Raw genomic sequence first — 25,794 nt, 5'->3', positions numbered from 1 at the left:
TATTTGAGTGTCCTTGTTAAATATCAGGGATCTAAATTGGCAGAAACCTAAAAATATAAAAGACTGTAATTTGGTCGTAGCAAAAGAATCAGAAATTTCTCTTGTAACATTATTTCACAAGGAAATAACTGGAGATTTGGTATTTATAGCACATTTCTTGCAGCCATTAAAAATATAAAAATTGATTACATAGGAAGATGTTTAATATGAATTTTTAAAAAAGGATTGTAGGATTGTAGCAACGTGGATGGAACTAGAGTATATTATGCTAAGTGAAATAAGTCAGAGAAAGATAAATACGATTTCACTCATATGTGGAATTTAAGAAACAAAACAGATGAACATAGGGGAAGGGAAAGAAAAATAAAATAAGCTAAAAACAGAGGGAGGCAAACCATAAGTGACTCTTAAATGTAGAGAACAAACTGAGGGTTGCTGGAGAGGAGGTGGTGGGAGGATGGGCTAAATGGGGGATGGGCATTAAGGGGGGCACTTGATGTAATGAGCACTGGGTGTCACATATAACGGAAGTGATGAATCACTAAATTCTACTTCTGAAACCGATATGACACTGTATGTTAACTAACTTGAATTTAAATAAAAATAAATAAATAAAAAGAAAAGATTGTAGGAGAGCACATCCACTATAATTCCACTTCGGTAAAAACACTTAGAAAAAAAAGGATGCATACCCAAACAGTAGTGTAGAAGGATGACAAAAAGACTTTTAGTTTGTTCCTCCTCACCCCCCCCCAAGTTTTCTAACTTTTCTTGCATATAAAATTAGAATTTAAATAGCCAGAAATCTAGAAGGAATTAATTTAAATCCTGCTTGCTTTCACAGATGTTTTTATCTTTAGTGTCATGGGTTTGGACTATTAAGAGATCCAGATTTTTAACTTAGCATTAGCAGTGTGACCTTGGGTAACCACCTTAACCTCAGTGGACCTCAGTTTCCTTGTCTGATAAAATGAGATACTGGGGGAATGAGGTCCCTTCCAATTTTAAAGTGATTCTAGAATCCTATTCTAAATTGTCTGAAAAAAAGTGGACTATGACCTGAGGGACTCAGCATAGAAGTCAAACACACTGAAGTCAAACACACTGTTACTTGGAAGCTTATTGACCTACCTATCTTTATCAAGTACAGATTATATTTTTAGGAAGCAGCAAAGCACTGTATTTTAGGGTCAGATCACTTGACAAAGGCTTAACGTTTTTGCTTCACCTTTCCATCTGTTAATCAAGTAAGTTTTCTGGTTGGCCTCAGGCTCTTAACGGAATTAAAGATAATACAATTCATCTTTGCCTGTCACTTCGGAGCTTACCACATTCTTTACCTTGTCATATTTGCTCTTCCTAAGAGGCATTATTATGTATTTCAGATAAGGATACCGATGACAAGTGACTTGCCACATTCCCATTTGACTGTCAGTGGTAGAACGGAGGCTAGCTAGAACCCTGGACCTTGGAAGATGGAGCACTTTAGTATACATCCTACTACCTCTCTTTTAATGTTTTGTTTTCCCTAGTGCTTTACATTCCCTGATATGGCCACTTCCCTGAGAATAACTGCCAGGTTTCTCAGTCAGAATTTGAAAGCTGGAAGAGACCCTAGCAGTCCATTTCCCTTATTTAGAGATGGAATGCAACTCTGCCATTTTACAAATGAGGAAATTAAAGTCTGCAGAGGCCAAATGATATTTAAGGCCAATATATATAAAATACTGACAGAGCTAGGACTTGGACCCATTGCATTAGAAGGAAGTCAGAGATAATGTTCTTTTGGAGAATCAAGAAGTGATATTCTCTGAAAACAATTTATTTGACTTTTCTCGCTGAAGTGCATGATAATCAGCCTTTCAGAGCAGTTATTGAGCATCTGCTGTATCAGGGCATTCTTGTTTTTTAAAATTAGTTCTCGGAAGAATGGTACCCAACTAAAGAAATGTGTTTTTTATTCGTGCAGATGGCTCTGTCCTTTCATTTAGGTACTGAATTATTAATTGGGCATTTTATTTTCGGCGTAAATAATGAGCAAGGCAGGTTTTTACATTGTGAATTTAAGTAACTCTGCCCCCTTCCCCGCAAATGGACTGTACCCAAAGGTAGGATCTTTTATTCTTGTTTATTCTTGTTACTCTAGCATTCATATTGTTGACTTAGGCAGTTCTTTGAAGTGTTGTAAGTGGTTATTAGATCTCAGACAACAGACTTCCTTAAATAATTACACTGAGTTTTTTTTATTGTAATTCTAGTTTAATTTTTAAATGTTCTATTTTATATAATAATACCTGAATACCAGAAAATACCAGAGATACAGACATATGTTAGGGATAGCTCTGGATGTGGCAAGGTGTCCTAATGGTGAATTAGGTAGATGTCACATTAACCAAATACAAATGCAAAAATTTTTTGAAATACTGGATGTTGAGCTCAGATGCGCTCTCAGCATTGCTTCATGCTTCCTACAAAACTTTGTACTACTGGAATGGCAAAGTGTTAACATTTTATTATAGATATTGATACAATTTTCATCAAAACCAGCAGCACTTCCAAGTCTGGGACCACGTTGTTTTATTCATTTTTGCATTTTCAGGACCTAACAGTACCAGTACATTTTCGTACTCAGAAAATGCTTAGGTAGTGCTGATGTGGTATATCAGAACACCTCTGAATCAGTTGAGCCAGTTGTAAGGACAGAAAGCCTTAGGTCTTAAAATCTACTTCAGGTGAAATCAGCTTGAAAGAATGGTTAGTGACTTAACCCCTAGAGTACCCTTGTTTATTGATGGATCCCTGTGTCATTAATGAAGTGATCAGTAGAAAGTAGGTTACCTCTGAACTATCTAGTGTAGAGTTTCCAGGAGAGATTCTATTTTAGTTCCACAGCCTCCCACCAATTTGTGATGGTGGCCTAACAAATAAGGAGGGCTTTTCTTATAACCTGTAATTGTTCCTGTTTCCCCCTCTTGTATCTACCAAACTACTGTGTTCTTGGTTGAAGAATCCCGGGGACGCAATAGAAAATGTCATACATAAGCTCTGAAAACCACTTTTTTTTTTTCTTTAATGTAGGCAGTTATCACAACATCTTTGTAATTGAAAGGCGTGTGCAGTTTTTGCAAAACCATTTTTATGTTTGCTGGTTCGTTTACTATGTAAATCAGCTGCTGTACATATCATTTATTAAATCTTCGCCTCAAATGTAAATTTTCAATTTAAGGTGAGGCAGACTGAAGGACATAGATGCTGCCTTAAATGAAAATGACCTAAATTCTGAAATGTATTTTGTGTTTTAGCAACATTTATCAGTGTGTATTTGTTTTTTTTTTTAATTCAATGAAGTATGAAGGATTATAAAGAAGTATGAAGATTATAAAGATTATAAAGAAAATGGCCCACAATCTCATTGACAAGATAACTTTTGTTGATAATTTGTTTCTTCTCTGCATATATTACTAGGCAAGTGTAAGTACATTTGTTGACATTTTTTAAAAAATAGAAATAATACATACAAATGATTAGAAAATTTAAACTGTATAAAAATAAAATACTTTTTCTGCCCCCTCCCCAATTTCTTGGGATCCTTCTTTGAAAAAAATTATACAAAATGCTTTATGCCATACACTTAGTATTTTGCTCTTTTTCTGGTTTTATATATCTTGGCATCCTTTCCATTCCAGCATATGCTGATCTGCCTCATTTTTGTACACCTCTACCACATGGATTAGCCTATTTATTCTACCAGTCTTATATTGATACATATTTAGATTGTTTCCAGTTTTGTTGCAGTGTTGCAGTAAACATCCTATTGACACATTTTGGCATAGGATAATTTCTGAGCAGTGGAATCACTGAGGCTCAGAGTATATGCAATTTTTTTTTTTTTTTAAGATTTTAGTTATTTATTTGACAGAGACACAGCGAGAGCGGGAACACAAGCAGGGAGAGTGGGAGAGGAAGAAGCAGGCTTCCCGCAGAGCAGGGAGCCTGAAGCGGGGCCCAATCCCAGGACCCTGGGACTGTGACCTGAGCTGAAGGCACATGCTTAAGGACTGAGCCACCCAGGCGCCCCCAGAGTATATGCAATTTAAAATTTGGAAGACATTTTCAAATTTCCATCCAAAGTTTAGACCAATTTTCATTTTTGTCAACAGGGAGTTAGCATACTAATTTTCCTGTACTCTTGTCTATATTAAAAAACATTTTTTTTTAATTTCTACTAATCCAGCAGGTGAGCTAAATAGTATTTTTAAGAAAGGGAAATATGGGGGCGCCTGGGTGGCTCAGTCAGTTAAGTGTCTGACTCTTGATTTCAGTTCAAGTCATGATCTCAGGGTCCTGGGATTGAGCCCCACATCAGGCTCTATGCTCAGGAAGGAGTCTGCTTGAAGATTCTCTCCTTCTTCCTCTGCCTTTCCTCTCTCTCTCTCTCCCTCTTCCCCCACAAAAAATAAATAACTCTTTAAAAAAAAAAAGAGAGAAAGAGAAATCTGTTATTTTTCTTTTTAATAGTCTGTAAGATTTAAAAAATGTTGGAAAAACTAATAGTCTTATCTTTAATTCTTCTTTTTGTTTTACATATTAAGAGATGAAATTGGCCTGATCCCATGTCCTGAAGCTAGGTATAACCGGAGTCCCATAGTCCTGGTTGAAAACAAACTTGGTGTGGAGAGCTGGTGTGTCAAGTTCCTCTTACCATATGTCCACAACAAGCTCCTTTTGTACAGAACGAGAAAGCAATGGCTGAACAAAGATGGTGAGTATGAACTCTGTCCTCCTTTGTTTTTTAGAAACAGCATGGAATACAGGGGGAAGAACCTTCTCTGGGTGTTGGCATTCCTAGATTTTGGTTCTGGCTCTTTCATTCACTGCATGGGTGGCAGTTTAACCTCTCTGTCAAATGAGGAGTTTGGACCTGTCAGTAGTTTTCACATTTTGCCTCCATAGTGATACAGGATCCCAGGCTACCTACTGCAGCCTGGACAGTAAATCAGAGCAGTTCTGATTTTACCTTTTTATGTATCAGGGTTATTTATAAAATTTTATTTGAAGAAGACATCCTATGGCTATAAAAGAAAGTTGGAAAAGTACTGAAGAGGACTGTAGTTCCTACAAGCTTAGATTCTCTGGTTTCTAATCCTTTAGGAACTCTATAAGCAATAGAACTCATTTTGGTAGGAGACCAAATGGGATAACAGAGGCATGATGCTTGTAGTTACACTGTGACCCTGCTCAGTGATTTATGGAGGTGCTGTTGTGCTGTGAATCCCAATGGAGCTCTGGCCCTCTGTGTCTTCTAACTATGCTGATATAAGCAAAAGAAAACCATCCCAGCATTCACTTCTTTGGCTCCTCTGAGACGGTTCTTTGCCGCATGGGACAATCTCTATTCATCCTACCTGGTCTCTTTTCTTAGCTTTCCCCCATATGCAGTATTAAGCCTCCATGTGCACGAATTCCCTTTACTTTTTAGGTTTAAAAAAAAAAAAAGTACTCATCCAAGACCGTGTTCTTAACTGTTTTGTAAAGCTGCCCCTTCCCACATACAGCCGTACCTTCCGAAGTGCTCAGTATGCCTGGAGGCTCGTTTTGAATAGAACTTTGTTTCCTAGAGAATTTTAATGACCAGTTTGGTAGCCATTACCACGAGCCTACTCATACCAGAAGCTGTTCTAAGTACTGTGGGGATAAAAAGATGAATAATACATGTTCCTTTTACTTAAGAAGCTTACACTTGGGTGAAAAACAATCTCTTTGTGGAGTGCTGCCAAGGGCATGACATACTGATTTCCTTGTATTCCTCTTAGCATTGTCCTTAACATACTGTCATAATAGCACTTTTCCCTGTTTAGACCAGTAGGAAAGGAATCTGACTTGAAGATTTAATGTGAAATAGTTTCTGTTTTTTGTGTGTTTCACTCAATCAGTCCTCTGATAATTATTTCTTATAAGACTATGCCTACATTTATGACATAGCTTAAGTTTGTGGCATAAACTTAAAGGTATAAGTTTAGCCATAAATTCAAAAGTAAGGATATTTATCCATTGTTAGGTCCTCTTTCATTTTCCCTTCCATCACCCTAAGTAGATAGTTGTTTTTGAAACCTATAGTAAGTTTCAGTAACATAAAGATATGAAATAACGCCATATGAATCCATCAAGGTTTTTTTTTGCCAAACACAGCTGTATTGTGTATGTTCTGGCACACAAAAATGTATAATTGAGCCAATATGTAACTAGCTTGGGGAGGTGGGGAGATAGAATGGTGCTCTTGTAGTAGAGAAGAAACAGTGTAAATTTTTAAAATGTCAAAGGCTACTGTTAATGTTGTTTCGGATCATCATTTTTTGCCCATTCTTGTATGCTAGCCTAGCTTGCCCTCTCCCTGCAGCCCTCCAGGTCCTTCTTTCCATTTCCCTGTGTCTTATCTCTCTGGACACTGCACTGCAGGCTTTGCTGAATCTCCTCATCGTGGAGTTTTAGTCTTGATAGGCCCAAGAAGACCCAGGCAGAAGATCAAATGGTTAAGCTTACTCACACGAATAGCTAGCATCTAAATTTTGAATTCTGGTGCAACTGTGTGTGAGTACAGAAGCAACTTGACATTATTCTAACTTACATCCTCATGGAAACAGTTTTTAATTTCACTTTTTTGGTGGGTGGTGACAGCATAGGTTAGTGTAGTATCACATACTCAGGTTGTGTATTAACAGTAAAAACATGGAATGAATTTCTGATGTGACAGAAAAAAGATACCTGAAAATGCTGATTAACTTAAGAGAATTCTGCCAAACTTGTGAACCGAAGCATTTATTACACAGAGGTGAATATTGCTAAGGAAAAAAAGTAAAAAATATTAGGAAAAAGCAGTTATTTTGTGAAAATGCTGTACCTTTAAAGCTGTTTTTGTAGAAAATATATATAAGAGCCAAGTGAACAAAGCTCTCAGTTTAAGAATTTCAGAAATGTCAGTGTCTGTGTGATTGATCATGCCCAAATCCTAGGCATCACTTAGGAATGTATTCTGTAACTGAAAGTGACCTTTATACTTAGGATAGATTTTTTTCTTTTTAACCAAACTGAATTCATTCTCTCATTAATGTGCTGAGTTCTTTAGATGTTTGGAAAGCATCTGTACTGGTTAGAGTTCTCCAGAGAAACAACCAGAAAATTTTATATATAGGGAGAGAGATTTCTTGTGACAAATAGGCTGACATTATTGTGGAGGCTGAGAAGTCCCACAGTCTGCTTTCTTCAAGCTGGAGACCCAAGAAAGCCAATGATAAAATTTAGCTTGTGTCTGAAGGCCTCAGACCCTGGGGGAGCCAAAGGTTTAAATCCCAGTCCAAAGGCCAGAGAAGATTAGATGAGATGCTCTAACTCAAGCAGACAGACAGGAAGCACAAAGGATCGAAGACCTCCTGCTTCCTCCTTTTGTTGTACACAGGCCCTCAACAGATTGGTTGATGCCCACCCACATTGGGGAGGGCAATCTACTTCATGGAGTCCACTGATTTAAATGCTAATCTCACAGACACACTCAGAAATAACGTTTAGTAATGTTTAATCTGGACACCCTGTAGCGAGTCGAGTTTAACCGTAAAACCAGAGTTTACCATCACAGCATCCCTGTTCATTACTTAGAGACTGATATTTTTTAAGTCTGCTGCAGTAGTAGCCCTATTTGGTTTGGGAGAGGAATGATACTGTAATTCTGATTTTTGAGAAATCCACGACAAAAACAAGCAAGAGAGAAGTCCACAGCATTGGAGTCCCGACCGAGTAGAGCTCTGTCCCGCACTTGGACTGTCTCCCAGCGTGTGCTCCCATCATCTTCCCTTGCTGCTCCCTCTTTCTCACAGCCTCTGCCAGCTGTGCTCTCTTTAATGGCCATCTTCCGCTCTTCCTGTCTTCTTTCTCACCTGGACAAATGTGATTATCTCTAGGCTGGTCTACTCTGTTTTCAGTCTCTTCTTCTGTAATCCATGTTCATCATGCCACCAGCCAATCATTTCAAACAATACTTCTCAGCAATACTTCTTAGAAACACAGTTTGAAAGATGCTTTTCTGAGATACGGATCTGTGCATCTTATTTCATGATGCCTACAGGGTCAAGTTGGAGTTGAAACTCTATGGTATAGGATTCGAGGACCTTCCCAGTCTGTCCCCAGCCTTCATTACCAGCCTTTTCCTCTGCTTTACATTCAGCATCAGGCGTTGTATGTTCTCAGCTCCCAGACTGATGTCAGCCCACAGATAGGTTTTGTTTTGGCTTATATAATGTTTCTTAAACTGTTTTTAATAAGTTGGGTAAACATTTAAAGTCAGGATGAACTTCTAAAGTTCGGATGGAAATCTGGATCTGTCTTTACTTGAAAACTCAGAAGCGTTGGGTACATGAACTTCTGCACAGCGACAATTGGCTGGGGCTCCTAGCCTCTGCTTGTCTTGACTAGGTAAGCCTGTTCCAGTTTACTACAACCTCCTCATGTCCTTCAGACACTAAGGCAGAGATCAGTTGCTACTTATCATCAGATTTGCTTTGCTACTTTTTTGACGTTCACTTGAACCCTAGAAGCATTAGAGTCTGCAGCATTTGATATACCTCCCAGCCACAACATACTCTGTTCCATCCTCGGACTTCGCTGTGTCCTCCTGCTTTACTTGCATGCTTTTGCTGAGGCTAGGTTCACATCTCAGCTTGTCACCATTGTTGTGACTGGCAGTGTATGCGCGCGCGCACACACACACACACACACACACGAAGGCTGTTTGCTTCAGGAAGCAGTAATTCTCCTCACTCCTACAGGAGTCTTATTTAGACTGCTTGCATAGTAGCACTTACCACGCTTTATCGTAGTTGATTATTTAAACATTTTCCCCAGGTAGATTGTGAGTTTGTTAAAAAGAGGGATGATGGCTTGTCTTTCTTTATGTCCTCAGCACCTGTATGTTTTCAATAGACATTTGTTAAATACGTAACAAGAGTTTGGTAAGCAAGAGGATTTAGCTTAGTCTGGCTATCAATTCAGTGACTGGATTCTGTAATGAAAGGGCCTTTCTGGTGTTTACTACATAGCTTTATCTCAAGTCTCTCTTCTTGTGGTCACCAGAATGTATTTTGGAGAATGAGATTAACCAACCCAGTTGACCTTAGATTTATTTCTAGATGCATGAAAACATATCTCTGTCAGAGGCAGTTGGCAAATGCAGTGACCATTACCAGGTGACTGCTGGCTTTGGGCCATTTCTGGAATCCCATTGCGGCAAAGAAAGAATTGATTTTTCTCTGACTTTTCTGTAGCATCCTTTTGTCCTCTCCTTGTCACAGTTGGTATTTAGCTACTTTCCTGTGTATAATATGCCCTGATTCATTTTCCCCTTGTGATGTGATGATGAGTTAGTCATATGTCGGAGTGGTTTAACAAAGGAACATTCATTTGCTGGTATATGTTCTGGTATTTGCGAGAGATCTGTTTAATTACAAGAGACCATAGGGATATCAGTAGGTCACATCTTCTGGGTAACAAAGAATATGGTATATGGTTGTTAAATGTAGAAGTAAAATAGTTACCGTCAACTGTTGATCATACATGTTTATCATTTGATCTTGGTTCACTCCTGACTTGAAGAGGACAAAGTAATTGTAGACAGTGTGCTAGAGTGGAAAGACCATCTGCTTTGAAGGAAAAGATCTGGATGTAGACTCAGTTTATCAGCATGCTGCAGTCACTTAGCAGTGACTTTAGGCAAATTATTTAACCTCTTCCTATTTCTTCACCAAAAGAAGGGAATTGTGAAAGGTTTCAGAGGGTTGTTGAGAGGATCACATGAGTTAGTGTGTATAAAGCACCAGCACAGTGCCTCACACATAGTAGGCTCTCAAGAAACACTAGTTCCTTTCTCTGATTTAACCAGAACCAGTGGGGAAGAAAAAAAGAAAAATGCATGTAATTCAGGAATGATTCTTTAATTATGTCCAATATTTCTAAACTGGTTACTTCTCTTTCTTTGGCCCTTACCCATTTCTGAAATTTCACTTCACCCGCACCTCTTGGATCTGACTGGAATGCTTCCTGAAGGAGGTCCTATCTGAACTTGAGTCCTGAGTGGGGAGGAGTTGGCAGTTTGTCAGAGAGAAGGCAAAAGGGGCTTGTGGCTGTATGTGTTTTATGCACAACCCGTGAGGGTGTTGATGTTTTAAATCTTGAGATTCTGAGAAGGTGAGAAATAACCTGCTCAGAAGTCACTCCTTAGCGAGCTTAGGAGATTGTTTTCCTCCCTCTGGTGGCATCCAGTCCCAGTATAGCTTGTGGAACTGGGCTAGGAGATACCGGCTTTGAAACTGGAATTCTTATTGAGTGCTCACTGTGTGTCAGGTATTGTCCTGACGCTTCATGAGTGTGAATCATTTAATACCCCATGAGGTAGTACAATTATTAGCTCCATTTTACATATGAGGAGGACACAGAGGCACAGAGAGATTAAGTGACTTGCCCAGGAACTTTCTGGGAAGTGTTAGAGCTGGGCTTTGAATCCAGCAATTGCTGTTGCCTTACCAGGTAGGGTGAGTCCCTCTGGTAGAGGAAGCCTTACTTTGATTAGCTCTCCTTTCCACACAGCCACAAAATGAAAAGTGGCAACTTGGGTATATTCTGTGTTTACTGGTTTCTGCCTTGCCCTGCTATATAGAAGTATCTCTGTGATGGAGGATGGACTTGTCTTCAATTATGAGTGGGAGAGGAGAGTTGTGTTAGAAGTACAATCGACCCTTCAGCAATGCAGGGATTGGGGCGCTGGACTCCACCACGCCTAGTGCATTCAAAAATATGCGTATAACTTTTGACTCCCCCAAAACTTAACTAGTAACAGCCTATTGTTGATCAGAAGCCTTACTGATAACATGAATAGTCAACACGTATTTTGTATGTTACATGTATTATTTACTGTATTCTTACAATAAAGTAAGCTAGAGAAAAGAATGTTAAGAAAATCATAAAGAAGAGAAAATACATTTACAGTGCTATACTGTATTTATTGGAAAAAAGTAACATATAAATGGACCTGTGAGGCACAAACCCATGTTGTTCAGGGGTCAGCTGTACAAACAAATGGCGACTACCATTGGTTACACACATTTCTTCTTAATGCAAAAAGGGAGAGTCCAATAAGCACCAGGTTACCTAGGTAGTATAATGGATTTTGAAAAATTGTAGACTTGAAAGGAAATTCTAGAAGTCTTCCCATCATGCAGAAGCATTTCCATATAGCTCCTTAACACGTCGGTTTTTTTCATTCCTTTTTTTATAAGTTTAGAAATTTAGATAGTTTCACTGTAAGAACAACAGCCTCATTTCTGATTTCTTTGATTAATGTTGAAAGTATTCATTTCTTGGTAAGTGGCAATGGTATTTCGTTGAACAAATCTTTGGTTTGGTTGAGTATTCACTGTGTGTCAAATAGCTGTGGAGAACTGGAACGAATCTCATTGGCTCACAACAGAGATTGATGTTCTCATCATCCTTGTTTCACAGCTAAGGAAACTGAAGTTCGAAAACATTATGTTACATAGGCAATTAAGTGGAGAAGCTGGGATTCAAACCCAGGTGGCATGGCTTACAACTCCTCTATGCTGTGGGTACACATGGAACTTCTTTTGGACAGGGGCCATATTTTTCTCATCTTTGTTAAGTGAATGAGTAATCTGAAGATGTGTTAGAGAGGACCTGCCTCCAAAAAATGTAGTCTCATCAAGAAGAGATTATTTATACATATCAGTAACAAAGTAAGATACATACAGAACATAGAAATAAAGATTGCTTCCAGGTAGGTAGGTCAGGAGAGACTTTATGAAGAAAGTTGTTTTGTTTTGATATTCAGATATAGGAGAACATTTCTGGCAGAGAGAAGAGCAAGCAGGTAAATCTGAATTATGCAGAGAAGGTAGTCAGATAGGAGTTGGGTTTAGAGAATGGTGGGGTTTGGCTCCGGTGGAGTATAGCACGTGAAGGGCAGGTAGTAGAAAGGAGGCTGACAAGGAGATTGTGGGTTCTTGTTTCTCACCAGGTTCTAGTTTTCTGGCACATTTCCCCAGTATCTCGTGCTCTAGTCAAGCTCTGATACCCACAGTCTCTTGGAGAGCACCCTGTGTGAAATTCCATGCCTCTTTATCCTTGCTCCTTCTTTCCAGTCTGCAGTGCTCTTTACCACTTCATTCATTTATAGCCTTCCCTGGGTACTCCAGTGAGAATTAATTTCAACTGCTTTGGTGGTTCCCAAAATATGGTATATGTTTCCAGTTCATAATTATTTCATTCTGTCTTATATAATTCTTTGTATGTTCTCTCCAACTAAAGGGTAACCCTTTAGAAGGCAAGATTAGGTCTTATTTATCATTATATCCCTTCTGTCAGTCCTAAGGTCCCAGTTTAATATTTGAATATAATTAATACTTGGGATATTGTGGAATTAAATAATGGTATAGAAAATTATATTTTTCTTGGTAAATATTAAATTAGTGCCAAAAGCTTCTTAAAAGTAAAAGAATGAAGAGGTTAATTAGATTATTCTTTACGGACATACTGTGTTTATGCATATAATGACTTGTAACGAGGAAGATAGAAGTCAAAAATGTATGCTAATCGTATCATTTATTGAATGTTACAGTAATGAAATCATAGGCTCACCATAATTGTTAATTTCTTTTATTAAGATGGTTGAGAATGAAATAATTGATTTTTTTGTTCACTTAGAGTATTTTAAAATGACTATAGAGGTAGGGCGCCTCGGTGGCTCAGTAGTTAAACGTCTGCCGTTGGCTCAGGTCATGATCCCAGGGTCCTAGGGTTGAGCCCTGCATCGAGCTCCCTGCTCGGCGGGAAGCCTGCTTCTCCCTCTCCCACTCCCCCCTGCCTGTGTTCCCTCTCGCGCTGTGTCTCTCTCTGAAATAAATAAATAAAATCTTTAAAAAAAAAATAAAAATGACTATAGAGGTATATTTATGCATGTTCTTTTTTTTTTTTTTTTTAAGATTTTATTTATTTGAGAGAGAGAGAGCACAAGCAGGGGGAGCGGCAGGCAGAGGGAGAAGCAGGCTCCCCACTAGGCAGGGAGCCCGATGTGGGACTTGATCCCAGGACCCTGAGATCATGACCTGAGCCACCCAGGTGCTTAACCGACTGAGCCACCCAGGTGCCCCATGCATGTTCTTAACGTTTTAAAAAGTCTATTAAACACTGAGATGTCCCCATTATTTATTATAGACAGGTGTTTTAATTGCCATGTAATTGAGTTATTAAAAATAGTCAGATGCTGACTTTGCCATATACCGATTGGGTGCCCAGGGACAAATTATTTAAACTCTCTAAATGTCAATTTCCTTATCTCTGAAGCAAAACAAGAATATCTTGAACCATAATCATGGGAACTCAGTGAAATAATGTAAATAAAGGACTTCCAGTGGTATCTGGTATACACTAATGCTAAATAATTATAATTATTTTTATTATTTTATTTTACCTTGTGTTTAATATGAGCTTGGTAGAAGTTCCCTTAATTTCATGCCCCTACATTGATCATCTTAATCCTAAAATTCTCTTTTCAGTTTTAGTAAAATGAAGACAATATGTCTAACTATATTACTGATTTTGCTGTGGTTTTTTTTTTAATATTTTTTATTTATTTATTTGACAGAGAGAGAACACAAGCAGGCAGAGTAGCAGGCAGAGGGAGAGGGCGAAGCAGGCTCCCTGAGGAGCAGGGAGCCCGATGCGGGGCTCGATCCTAGGACCCTGGGATCATGACCTGAGCCAAAGGCAGACGCTTAACCGACTGAGCCACCCAGGCGCCCCTGATTTTGCTCTATTAAACAAGCTTATGGAGCTTATTTGAATATATGGGAATTCTGTCAATACCATGATCACCAAATAGCTAATGAATATTGAATAGGCTGTTAAAAAATGAAAATAGAAAATACTAAAGAAAAATGAAAAAACGTTCATATTAATGGTTATAAATTAAAGTTGTAAAATAAAACAAAGTATTTTTTATCTGATGCATTCATTTTTTAAATGCGGTTATATAGGTTAGAGTTACAGAGACATAAGTGCACTCTTGCTACTCTTGGCGATATGAATAGATACCATTCATTTGAAGGACAGTTTGGAAATGCTTAGTAGGAGCCATACTGGTATTTATATTGTTTGACATAATAGTTCAACTCCTGGAAGTATGTCCTGAGAAAATAATCTGTGAGATAAAAGTGTGTTTCTAGTAATATTAACTATAGTAGTAAAAACAACAGGAAAAAGCCTAAAGAATAATAAAGATAAATGTTAGTATATTACACTAAAGGATTGTTATGCAGCTGTTAAAAATGCATACTGTAGCAATATTGGAGAATGCATGTCAAATAATATTGACAGAAGAAAAGAGAACAAAGTGGTACATTTATCATTGCTATGGCTATGTAAAAATATGGGTAAGGATAATCTTTGCAGGAGAATATAAATGAATTGTGTTAAATGATTATGAGTGGGTCTTTTTTCCCCTTTTGAAAATTTGCACAATTATTGAAATGTTTGTGGAATTAAAAGAATAACGGTATGGAAATTTTATTTCTTTTCCTTGGTCAATATTAAATTAGAGCCAAAAACTTTTTTTTTAAATTTTTTTATTGTTATATTAATCCCCATACATTACATCATTAGTTTTAGATATAGTGTTCCATGATTCATTGTTTGTGCATAACACCCAGTGCTCCATGCAGAACGTGCCCTCCTCAATACCCATCACCAGGCTAACCCATCCTCCCACCCCCCCCTCCCCTCTAGAACCCTCAGTTTGTTTTTCAGAGTCCATCATCTCTCATGGTTCTTCTCCCCCTCCGATTTCCCCCCCTTCATTCTTCCCCTCCTGCTACATTCTTCTTCTTTTTTTCTTTCTTAACATATATTGCATTATTTGTTTCAGAGGTGCAGATCTGAGATTTAAGAGTCTTGCACAATTCACAGCGCTTACCAGAGCACATACCCTCCCCAGTGTCCATCACCCAGTCACCCCATCCCTCCCACCCCACCCCCCACTCCAGCAACCCTCAGTTTGTTTCCTGAGATTAAGAATTCCTCATATCGGGCGCCTGGGTGGCTCAGTTGGTTGGGCGACTGCCTTCAGCTCGGGTCATGATCCTGGAGTCCTGGGATCGAGTCCCGCATCGGGCTCCCTGCTCAGCGGGGAGTCTGCTTCTCCCTCTGACCCTCTTCCCTCTCGTGCTATCTCTCATTCTCTCTCACTCAAATAAATAAATAAAAAAATAAAAAAAAAAGAATTCCTCATATCAGTGAGGTCATATGATACATGTCTTTCTCTGTTTGACTTATTTCGCTCAGCATAATAGCCTCCAGTTCCATCCACGTCGTTGCAAATGGCAAGATCTCATTCCTTTTGATGGCTGCATAATATTCCATTGTGTATATATACCACATCTTCTTTATCCATTCATCTGTTGATGGACATCTTGTAGAGCCAAAAACTCTTAAAAGAATGAGTGAATAGTCTTTCTAGGCATATTGTATTGTAAAGTTGTTTCAGTGTCAACTTTTAAGAGTTATTTTTATCATAAAGTAGAAAAAAGTCTTGGCAGCTTAGAACAGGGCATCTACCATTAAAATTACTATGACATGGTATATATACATTAGTAACATAAGATAGGATACAGATATACAAGGCCTTGAAGAAAAGCCAAGCTTCGAAGGGTAGAACTATTTATAATGTGATTTCTCTTTATTTTAGAACTGATAGATGTCACATGCACCCTGCTGCTTCTAAACCCAGACTTTACCACTGCATGGAACGTAAGGTACGTCATTCTCATCAGTGATAAAATGAAATTGTCCAAATTTCTGAAAAACTGTAAACCCCATGAGTTGTTATCTTTTTGAAAAATGAAATATAAACCATGTATCTATGGCATTTTATGCTTATTTCTTCTACCCAATCTTTATAATATCTCCGGGACAATTCTGACTTACACTTAGCTCCTTTGTGCATGTTTCTGTCTTTTCTCCATAAACTTTCCTGTCTGAAATAGAAATTATCATTGCAAATTACAGTATACCATTTGTTTTTATTTTCCTTCCTTTTTAGAGGAGTAGGGGCAGCTAGCGTAATTGGTTGGTTTGTAAGGCATTGGTTTATATATTTGTGAAGTGCAGTGGGAAGTATGTAGGATGAGGATTCAAGCCTATGACTTTTTAGTCTCAGTTTAGTCACTAACATTGTGACCTCTGTGGGCCAATCACTTGAAGTCTCTGGCACTCAGTATTTTGGGAAGGGATCACGTTTTATTAATATCTTAGTTCCTTAATCTAGTTATTTTAGCTTTAAACACAAAATATAGAAATACCAAAGTTGAGACCAGGTTCATTTTTTTTTCATTGAAGTTTTTTCAGTTAAACAGTATGTATGTTTTTTTTTTTTAAAAATGGTGGCCTCTTAGACTAACACAAATTCTCCTAGAGGAAAGCAGGATAAAGTTCTAGATGAATAAAAGTGAAGTCCTGTTGAACACTGTGAATACGTTTTAAATTTTCCAATAGGAGAGAGCCATAGATTATGGTTCTTAATCTTTAAAGATGACTTAAACAGTACTTTATTCAATTTTCGGTGCATTTTAAGCAAGGTTACATTCTGAGTTAGTGTTCTATGATACCTACTGAATTTTGTATCTACCTACTGATTTTTAAAAATTAGACAACTTCTATTATATGTCTTTTTAAGTTGTCTCTTGAATAATTAATGATCACATATTTAGAGTAAGGAGTAAGAGAAGTATAGAATGAGATATAAGGCTTTAAAATTTACATAATTTTAGAATTCTGATTTTTCTTTTATGGAAAGCACCACCACAGGTAAGGAAAAGACTAATGTTCATGAGTGGCTACTGTATTATAGGGACAATATTACAGCTTTATTCATGATCTAATTTAATCCACACAATACTTGACAGCATTTGTTCATTTATCAAATATTTATTGATTGCTATCTGCTGAGTTCTAGGCACTGGAAATAGAATTATGAACAAAACCCTGTCCTTGTGGAATTTTTATTCTACTAGGGGAAGAAAAGAAAGACATTACTAAATAAAATATACATGCGATCAAGTGGTGGTTAAATCCTGTGGAGAAAAAGTGGGACAAGAAAGTGGGGAAGACCAGAGAGAGAGTGGGAAGAATAGTATTGCAGTTTTACATAGGGGACATCTGAGCAAAGACTGGCCTGATTTGGGGATCAGTCTGTGGTGTCTGGGGTAAGAGCACTCCACACAGAGGGAACGGGAGCAAGTGGGAAGGCTCTCAGTGGTGCTGAAAATGTTCCTTGGTGTTCTGGGACAGCAAGACAGCCAGTACCCGGTGTCGCTGGAGTAGCGTGCACGAGGGAGAGAGTCATGGACCATACCTCATAGGGCTTTGTCGATCTTCCTACGCTGCTGGAGGAACTTGGACTTCTACTTGGAGTGAGATCGGAAGTCATAAAAGCTGAGGAGGGACAGTATCTCGCTTAGGTTTAAAAAGTCTAGGTCCTGTGGAAAGTAGACTGTAGGAGTGTAGGGAGGGGTTAGGAAGTTAGGAGTGGTTGTGGTAATTTAGGTGAGAGGTGCTTGTGACTTGGAGTCTAACTGAGCAGTAGAAAAGGTGAGAAGTAATGATTCTCACTGTATTTTAGGAACTATATAAGCTTTGACTGTATTTAATAAACCAGTTTTAAAGACAGATGATGAACTAGATGCAGGAAGGAGAAGGAAGAGGGTCAAGCTGGACTCCGGTGTTTGGCCTGAGCAACTGAAAGGATGGAGTTGCCCTTTACAGAAAGAGTCAGTCCTCTGTCTGGAAGAGGAGCAAACTGAGGTGGGGAGTGCCAGGTGGAAGTCAGGTGCTCAGTTTGGGACAGGTTAGGTTTGTGTGCAGGAATCTAAAGTTGAGGCAGAAGTTCTAAGCCTGATAGAAATTTGGGAGTCACTAGAAAATGGGTGGTATTTAAGGCCATGAGATTGTTTGAGGTACCTGTGTAGCTGTTGGAAAATTGGAAATCACATACATGGCTCACATTGGTGATTCACATATTTCTGTTGGACAGCACTGTTCTAGAGTTTGTGCGACGAGGAAGAATCAGCAAGGGAGACTTTTAGGAGGGTGCTATGAACTTATAACTGAGAGCTTTCTTAAGGGTAGGGATCATGTCTTTTTGTTTTCCTTTGTTTTCCTAGCATCCAGCCCTCTAGTGCCTGGCACATACTCAGTTTGCAGACTGGGCACTGAAAATAATTAAGTTCAGTGAAAATGAAATGAGGGTAATAGAGAAGTAGGAGTACCATTTTTATTCATGTTCTCCAATTCCTCGTTATTATAGAGGACTTGAAAAATCCTTCAACAAGAAACGATTCTTACTAGTCTAATACATGCATATATAATCATATATACATACACATATATATACACATATATATATGTAATTTATTGTATATTTTATAGGGCAGCTCAATGTAGGAGAAAGAACCTAGTCTTCAGATATGTGGCTCTTAGTCCTTTTTCATTAATTAACTAGCAGTTGACTTGAGGCAAAAGATTTAATTTCAGAGCAGCTTTAGTTTCTATATCTGTGAAATAAAAGGTTTGAACTAGGTAATTTTTTTATGATTCCTTTCAAACTGTTTTGTGATTTTCTGTGGGAAAATGGCTGCGTAATCTAACTTCAGTGATATTCACAGCGGTTGATTTTGAAAAGTATTCTAGTAAGATTATTATAATAAAGTTTTGTGCTAGGGGCGCCTGGGTGGCTCAGTCGTTAAGCATCTGCCTTCGGCTCAGGTCATGATCCCAGGGTCCTGGGATCGAGCCCCGCATCGGCCTCCCTGCTCCACGGGAAGCCTGCTTCTCCCTCTCCCACTCCCCCTGCTTGTGATCCCTCTCTCACTGTGTCTCTCTCTGTCAAATAAATAAAATCTTTAAAATAAAGAAATAAAGTTTTGTGCTAGATGAATAAAAAGGAAACCTTGATTTTTAAAAAGATGCATTGTGGATATGTATTCTAGTAAGTTTTAATTTGTATTAGTAAAATTAATTAACATGAAGACATAGAATCAGTAGTACATTTTATGCAAAAACCACCAGCTTTGGAAGTAAATTGGTCTAACCTTATAAGATCACTCGCAAATCAAATACTTAACACTTCATGTTTAATTGTTGGTATGTTTCTTCTGCAGTAACTGGGAAGCATTGAGTGATTTTTAACTGTATTTTATAAACTGCTTAAAGATAGTATTAATACATCAGTCGTTCATTTTATAGGTGTTGTGGTCTTAGGGAAAAAACATGCAAGTATAGGTTTTTGCGTTGATTGCCTGTAATTACAGTGAGTGATGGATATACTTTTAAAATCTACCTGTTACAGAAAAATTTGGTACTTTTTTTGCTTTGAAATTCAGTGTATTATTTTGTGAAAGAGCTTGACTTCATAACAGTGTCCTATTTTTTCCGTCAGTCTGTGAACACAGAGTGAGCAAAACCTCTTTGAGTAACTAAAATAGCTAACACCAGGCTTCAGTGATCATGTCCTTTACTCATAGCCTATTACAATTGGTGACTTTATTTTATGCAGATTTGATGTTTGGTTCTGGCACTTTGAGTTCACAGACCTTGAGTATAAGTTACTAATTCTCCCCCAGCTTCAGTTTTCTCATCAGTAAAACTGAGATAATACTAGGTTGTGCCATATGAAATTGTTGTTTTTATAAAACAAAAATAGTTCAACCTAAGCATCCAGATCCTGGTGTCTTACACCATTCTTTAATAAATGGAAATAGGCTTCTTGAGGAAATGTCTGATTCTAGGACCAGGGCAGGAAATCTATAAGATTCATCTGGAACATCTCAAAGAGCCAAAAAGTAAGGAAGTGCTCAAAAAACAAAATGATGGAACTATGTCAAAGGGCTTCTAGTGGCCAAAGCTGGAACAATTTGAACAGTAAAATAACATAATATTGGGTTATACCCTAAAGTGTAAAATGGATGTTCATACTGACATAAATAATTGAAGAACCAACAAACAAATAGTAGACAACAGACAAATCTCTCATATAGAAGGATTCTAAATAATTTATCTAGGCAACCCCCTTCAAGGAGTTGGAGTCCAGCTCCCTTCCTCCTTAAGTGTAACTTCCTTCCAAAAAGTACAGTGGAGGAACTGGACACAGACCATCTTAGTCAGGTAATCAAGGTCAGCATCAGCAGTGACAAGTCACGCTGGTATTTTGTGCCCCTGATATGATGTGATAAAGATGGCACTTTTGTGATCTCTTCCTCCTCAAAACCCTAGTCTAACCGTAAGAAAAACATCATACAAAATACCTGATTAGTACTCATAAAATGGCAAAGTATAATCTGAGGAGCTTGTAGAGACATAACCAAATATAATGTGATATCCTAGATAGGATGCTGGACTAGAAAAAGGACATGTGGGAAAAACTAAGGAATTCTGCATAAAGTACGGACTTTCAGTAGTAATTTACTGGTAATGATTCATCAATTGCGACCAAAGTACCATAATAATATATTATTAATAAGGGAAGCTGGTACAGGGTATATAAGAGTTCTCTATACTATCCTTAACAACCTTAGTGTAAATTTAAAACAATTCCCAAATTAAAACTTTAAGATTTTTATTTATTTATTTTTTAAGTCATCTCTATACCCAGTGTGGGGCTCGAACTTACAACATGAGATCAAGAGTCTCGTGCTCTACCAACCGAGCCAGCCAGGTGCCCCAAAAGTTTATTTAAAGAAACAAAAAACAAAAACAAAACAACAATTGAGTATCAGCAATTTCATATATATCAACATAATACAGGATTGTTTTGAGGATTAGATTAGATAATATATGCAAATCACTTAACACAGTGGCTGATTCAGGAGAAGTTTTCAGTAAATGGTAATTTTTATGAAGATGACTCTTACTATTATCATTATTTCAGACAGAATAAAGATTCAGGGGGTAAAAAAGATGGCATTTGTTTATTCAGTCATACTGTGTTCCAAGTACTGAGCTAGCCAGTGGAGATTTAACCATGGACAGGATACACATAGCCCCTGGTTTCCTACAAATTTTAAATCAAGTGACAGCAGAGAGAAACCATAATTAATAGCCTGAGATAGAGAGAAGACAGAAAAAACTTAAAAAAATAAGATAAACCAGGGACGCCTGGGTGGCTCAGTCAGTTAAGCGTCTGCCTTCGGCTCAGGTCCTGATCCCATGAGCCCCGCATCGGGCTCCTTGCTCAGCAGGGAGCCTGCTTCTCCCCCTGCCTGCCACTCCCCCTAATTGTGTTCTCTCTCTCTTTGACAAATAAATAAGTAAACTTTGTAGAACTAGAAAAGCCTTCATGTAATATGCCACAACAAGGTTGCACATATAGCATGGCCCTGTTCCCTACCACCCCCTCCTCTTTACAACACAACACATGTGGCCTTTTCCTTTCCTATGTACTTCTCCCCCACATTTATTTGACCTTTGTTTTATTCCTTCGTTCTCTGTTTGCAGTGTATCACCTAAGGCTTTCAGGATGAATCTCAAAGCCCAGCTTAGTCAATGTGCCTGAAAATAAAGCTGCCTCAAATTTAAGGCAGCACTCCACTTCCTCAATAAGAAAAGTCCAAGAAAAAAATTTTAGGCTAATAATAATATGTAAACTTAAAGGTATGTGCATGAAATAAGCAAATGTCTTAATATGATACTTTTTAAATTTAGTTACATACCTTTAAAATAACGTGAAGTATTTTAATTATTCATCATTTTCTTACATTTCATTAAACAGTTTAATTCAAATGTCTCACGTGGCTTATTGACATCAGTGACTTTGTCATCACAAGAGTTATTTTTTTCAACTTATCCAGCCTTTTTCCAGAGCACATTATGTGTGCATATATCTAGCTGGTTTGAGATACATATAGCACTTTTTGAAGTGGAATCATCATGATCAGTCACAAATTTCAGTGTGACTGAAATTTTTCTCAAGATAGATCCCTACTTGAATGCATTACAGTAGTTGATTTTCTTTTATTATATCTCTTGTTTAAGTGATAGCTATAATGTAATCATTTACTATATTCCTTTTTCAAGTGATCTTTAAAAATTTTGTTTATGGGGCTCCTGGGTGGCTCAGTTGGTTAAATGTCTGCCTTTGACTCAGATCATGATTCCAGGGTCCTGGGATCAAGCCCCACATCTGGCTGGCTCCCTGCTCAGCGGGAAGCCTGCTTCTCCCTCTGCACCCTCATCCCACTCGTGCTCTCTCTCAAATAGATAGATAAAATCTGTAGGAAAAAAAAAGATTATTTAAAAAGAAATTTGTTTATGGTAATATTCAACATCTACAGTGTTCAGTCCTGTCCCCAAGAATGTTTATTAAATTGATATTTAAATTTTGCTTTCTTTTTTATGATTCTGTCAGGTGATCTTTTTAAGCATCCACGTATACCTTTGATTGGGGTTGTTTCAGGCTAAGATCTCTTCCCAAATATGTTGTGCAAAATAAATTAAGAGAGCACCCCTAGGGGCATGTGGGTGGCTCAGTGGGTTGAGTGTCTGACTCTTGATTTCGGCTCAGGTCATGATCTCAGGTTGTAAGATGGAGCCCTGCGTCGGGCTCCACACTCAGCGTGGAGTCTGGTTGAGATTCTCTCTCTCCCTCTCCCTCTCCCTCTACCTCTGCCCTTCCCCCTGCTTTCTCTTTCTTTTTCTCTCTCTCAAGATGAATAAAATCTTTCTTTTTTTTTTAAAGGAGCCCTAATTGAAGAAACTTTTTAAAGATTCAGGTATAAAGTAACTCCTCTTTTCTGAAGAAAATTTTGACTATTTCCCCATAGATATATATGGGAGTATAGGTAGGCAGTTGTAATAAGGAGAGGTTTTAAATTTAGTAAATGGAAATTAGGCTTAATATAGTAAATTCTGTACCATAGAGGTTTTTAAACTTTGGTGTGCATCACCTGGAGCACTTGTTAAAACACATTGCTTTGTCACTAGTTTTTGATTCAGCGGGTCTGGGATGAGGCTTGAGAATCTGTATTTCTTACAAGTTCCAGATGATGGTAATGTTGCAGTTAAGGACCTTACTTTGAGAAACACTGCATTACAAAGAAGTTAAAATTATACAGAATATTATTTTGCCTCCTTTGAACACTATAGGTATCCTGACTTACTGTATAATGAAACATTACTGATTTCAGAAGAAGAATGATGCAGGACTGCAAAAGTAATTGGCTGTTGCATTAAATCCTCTTTCAGTGACACATAGGCTTCCTGTGCATTGAAAGAAAAATAGCCAATAAACCCATTTGTTAAAGTACCCATAAACCTTCTCAGTATCACTTGAAATTATATCCTGGAATGAAGTGCCTGACCTAAAATGATTGTAAAATACAAATATTTGTCATCACTGTTCAGTATTTTCACTAAAAAGAAAGTTATTTTCCTTATCAAATAAAAATCTAGAAATGGCACATTGCTGTTGGAAAGAAAATGCATGGTGGTAATTAGGAACTAAATTCATCTAAGTAGGTGAGGTATAGGATCTGGGCTCTGGTCTTCTTGGAACTAAAGTTCTCTAAAATAAATGAACTATCAACCCTATCACAGGAAGGACTTTTTAAGATTAATAAAGTCTAGTAAATGACCTAATTTTATTATAATAGATACATTGAAAAGTAATTGGGAGTATAATCAGTAAGAGCAGAACTTCTTATCAAAAACTTACCTGAGAAATTAAATCAAAACCTAAATCGTATTTACTTGGGAAATAATAGGTGGAGAGCTCTTTCATGACGTTCTTTATAATTACATGGCAGCTTTGAACACTTTGAAAACAGCAACAAAAACCTGACGTTGCTCTTACTTCTATTTGTATTTCAAAAAGAAATGGTCTAGTGTCTCAAGGGCCATGCAGGTAGTTCACCTGGTAATAACATCTTTTGGGAACTTTCCTAAGTAGCAGAAATGAAAGACATCTTAAGCACAAAGCTCTGTTTCAGAAAAGCAAAAACTTGGAAGCAACCTAAATGTCTAACCAAAGAGGAAAAGGTCATGAAATTACAGAGTAGCCACTCAGTGAAAACTACTTGACCGATTTAAATGTTCGCTTTAAAGATTATGTAGCACCATGGAATAATTCTTAAGCTATAAAGCAGAATATAAAATTATGTTAAAATGTATATGCATATGAGGAAAGACAGAAGGGAAAATTGAAAAATAAAAATAGTGATTTTGTTAGGGTAGTGAATGATTCTTTCCATCTTAATCATGCTGTGTGTGTTGCTCTTTATGTATTTTTTGGTAATGAATCATATCATGTCCAACTTGGGAAGTTAGAACAATTCTTGACTAGTACTGGATCTGCCCTACAGATACTGATGTCAGGCCTTGTAAGTTTTGGAAATGAGACAAGCCAGCAAACCTCTTTGCCCTTTCCCAAATAGGTAACTAAAGTTCCACTATTGATTTAAGAGCTTCTATTTCTGCTTATTAATCCTGTTACTTAGAGATGACAAGAATACATTCTTGATTACCGTGTGTGATACTTATGAGAGTTTCATGTTTTCTTATTTTTTTTCTTCCCAGTGAGATTATGTTAATAGCCATGCAGTATGTTTGGATGGAAAGGTAGAATAATGGTTCTTTTCATTTTTCTTTTACAGAAAAGAGCTCATCCTCTCTGGCACTTTACATCCAGTTAAGGACTTACATCTCGGAAAACTGGCCTTAACTAAATTTCCAAAGAGTCCAGAAACATGGATTCACAGGTGTGGTTAATTTACACTATAGGATTCTTAGGATTCAGAATGGCTGGAGAAACAACAGTGTCCAGCAGGGTCACATACTGGTTCAGAGTATGAATTCTAAAGTCAAATTACCTACTTTTTAACTCCAGATGCCATCACTTGTTCCCTGTGTGACCTTCAGAAATGATTTAAGCTCTTCAAGCCTCAGTTTTCTCATTCGTAAAATGGGAATAACAATCACACCTATTTCAGAGTTAATGGTTGGCTTTACATGAAATAATGTATGTTAGCACCACCACGGTGCCTGGCACATATTAAATACTCAGTAAATTTTAGCTGTTATTGTTCATTATGAACTATCTGAGCAGTCATAGAAATGGCATTTAGATAGTCAACTATAATGAGCAACTTGGGTTTTATAATTAATTCAGGTCTGTTTCTGGTATAGATGGTTGTAGTTATTAAAATTAACAAAATAACGACGATAAAGGTAGCTGAGATGAGTGGTGTATAGGCTGCACTGAAGTTCCTAAGACTGTAAATGCAGAGAGTATTTTTAGGTTAAAGGCCTGAGTCAGCCAAAATGCACGTGAAAACTCTCCTCACCATCCTGGCTCTCTGGAGCATATTCCTCGTGGACTCCATGGAACTACCCAGTTTTGACTAAAATGAGATAGTGTGGGCTGGTGGCTTCTTGGGGTCGGTGGAGAAATTCTTTAAGAAGTCTGTTTTCAGTTTACTAAGCCACTTACAACTTTTCTTAAATCCTGAGCATTTTTAGGATCTTAGTTAGTTCAGGGTATTTTCACTGTAATCTTGGCTTTGGCTAGCATTGCAAATCAGCTACTTCCATGCTGGATGTTTTTTCTTAGTAGGAATTGAGATGGCACCTCAGAGAGGCCTGTGGTTGTGTGTGTGGAGGTTTGGAAAGGACTGGGGGCAGGGGAGGGCAGTATTGAAT

The 25,794-nt window shown here is 37.8% G+C and overlaps 1 protein-coding gene across 2 annotated transcripts in view; it reads left to right on the top strand.

The window, feature by feature from the left end:
* The window catches only part of PTAR1 (protein prenyltransferase alpha subunit repeat containing 1), a 47,707-nt gene that overhangs the window by 5,404 nt on the left and 16,509 nt on the right, over positions 1–25,794 (top strand). For both annotated transcript variants that reach the window (XM_032427508.1, XM_032427509.1), the window contains exons 2-4: positions 4,593–4,762; positions 15,797–15,863; positions 24,750–24,854. In XM_032427508.1, coding sequence (XP_032283399.1) covers positions 4,593–4,762; positions 15,797–15,863; positions 24,750–24,854 — 342 coding nt within the window. The remainder of the gene's footprint in view (positions 1–4,592; positions 4,763–15,796; positions 15,864–24,749; positions 24,855–25,794) is intronic.

Source organism: Phoca vitulina, unplaced genomic scaffold (genome assembly GCF_004348235.1).
Source record: "Phoca vitulina isolate PV1807 unplaced genomic scaffold, GSC_HSeal_1.0 scaffold37, whole genome shotgun sequence".
In the NCBI taxonomy this organism is placed as follows: domain Eukaryota; kingdom Metazoa; phylum Chordata; class Mammalia; order Carnivora; family Phocidae; genus Phoca; species Phoca vitulina.
Note: the sequence above shows the minus strand (reverse complement) of the source record. Positions and strands in the feature narration are given on the sequence as shown.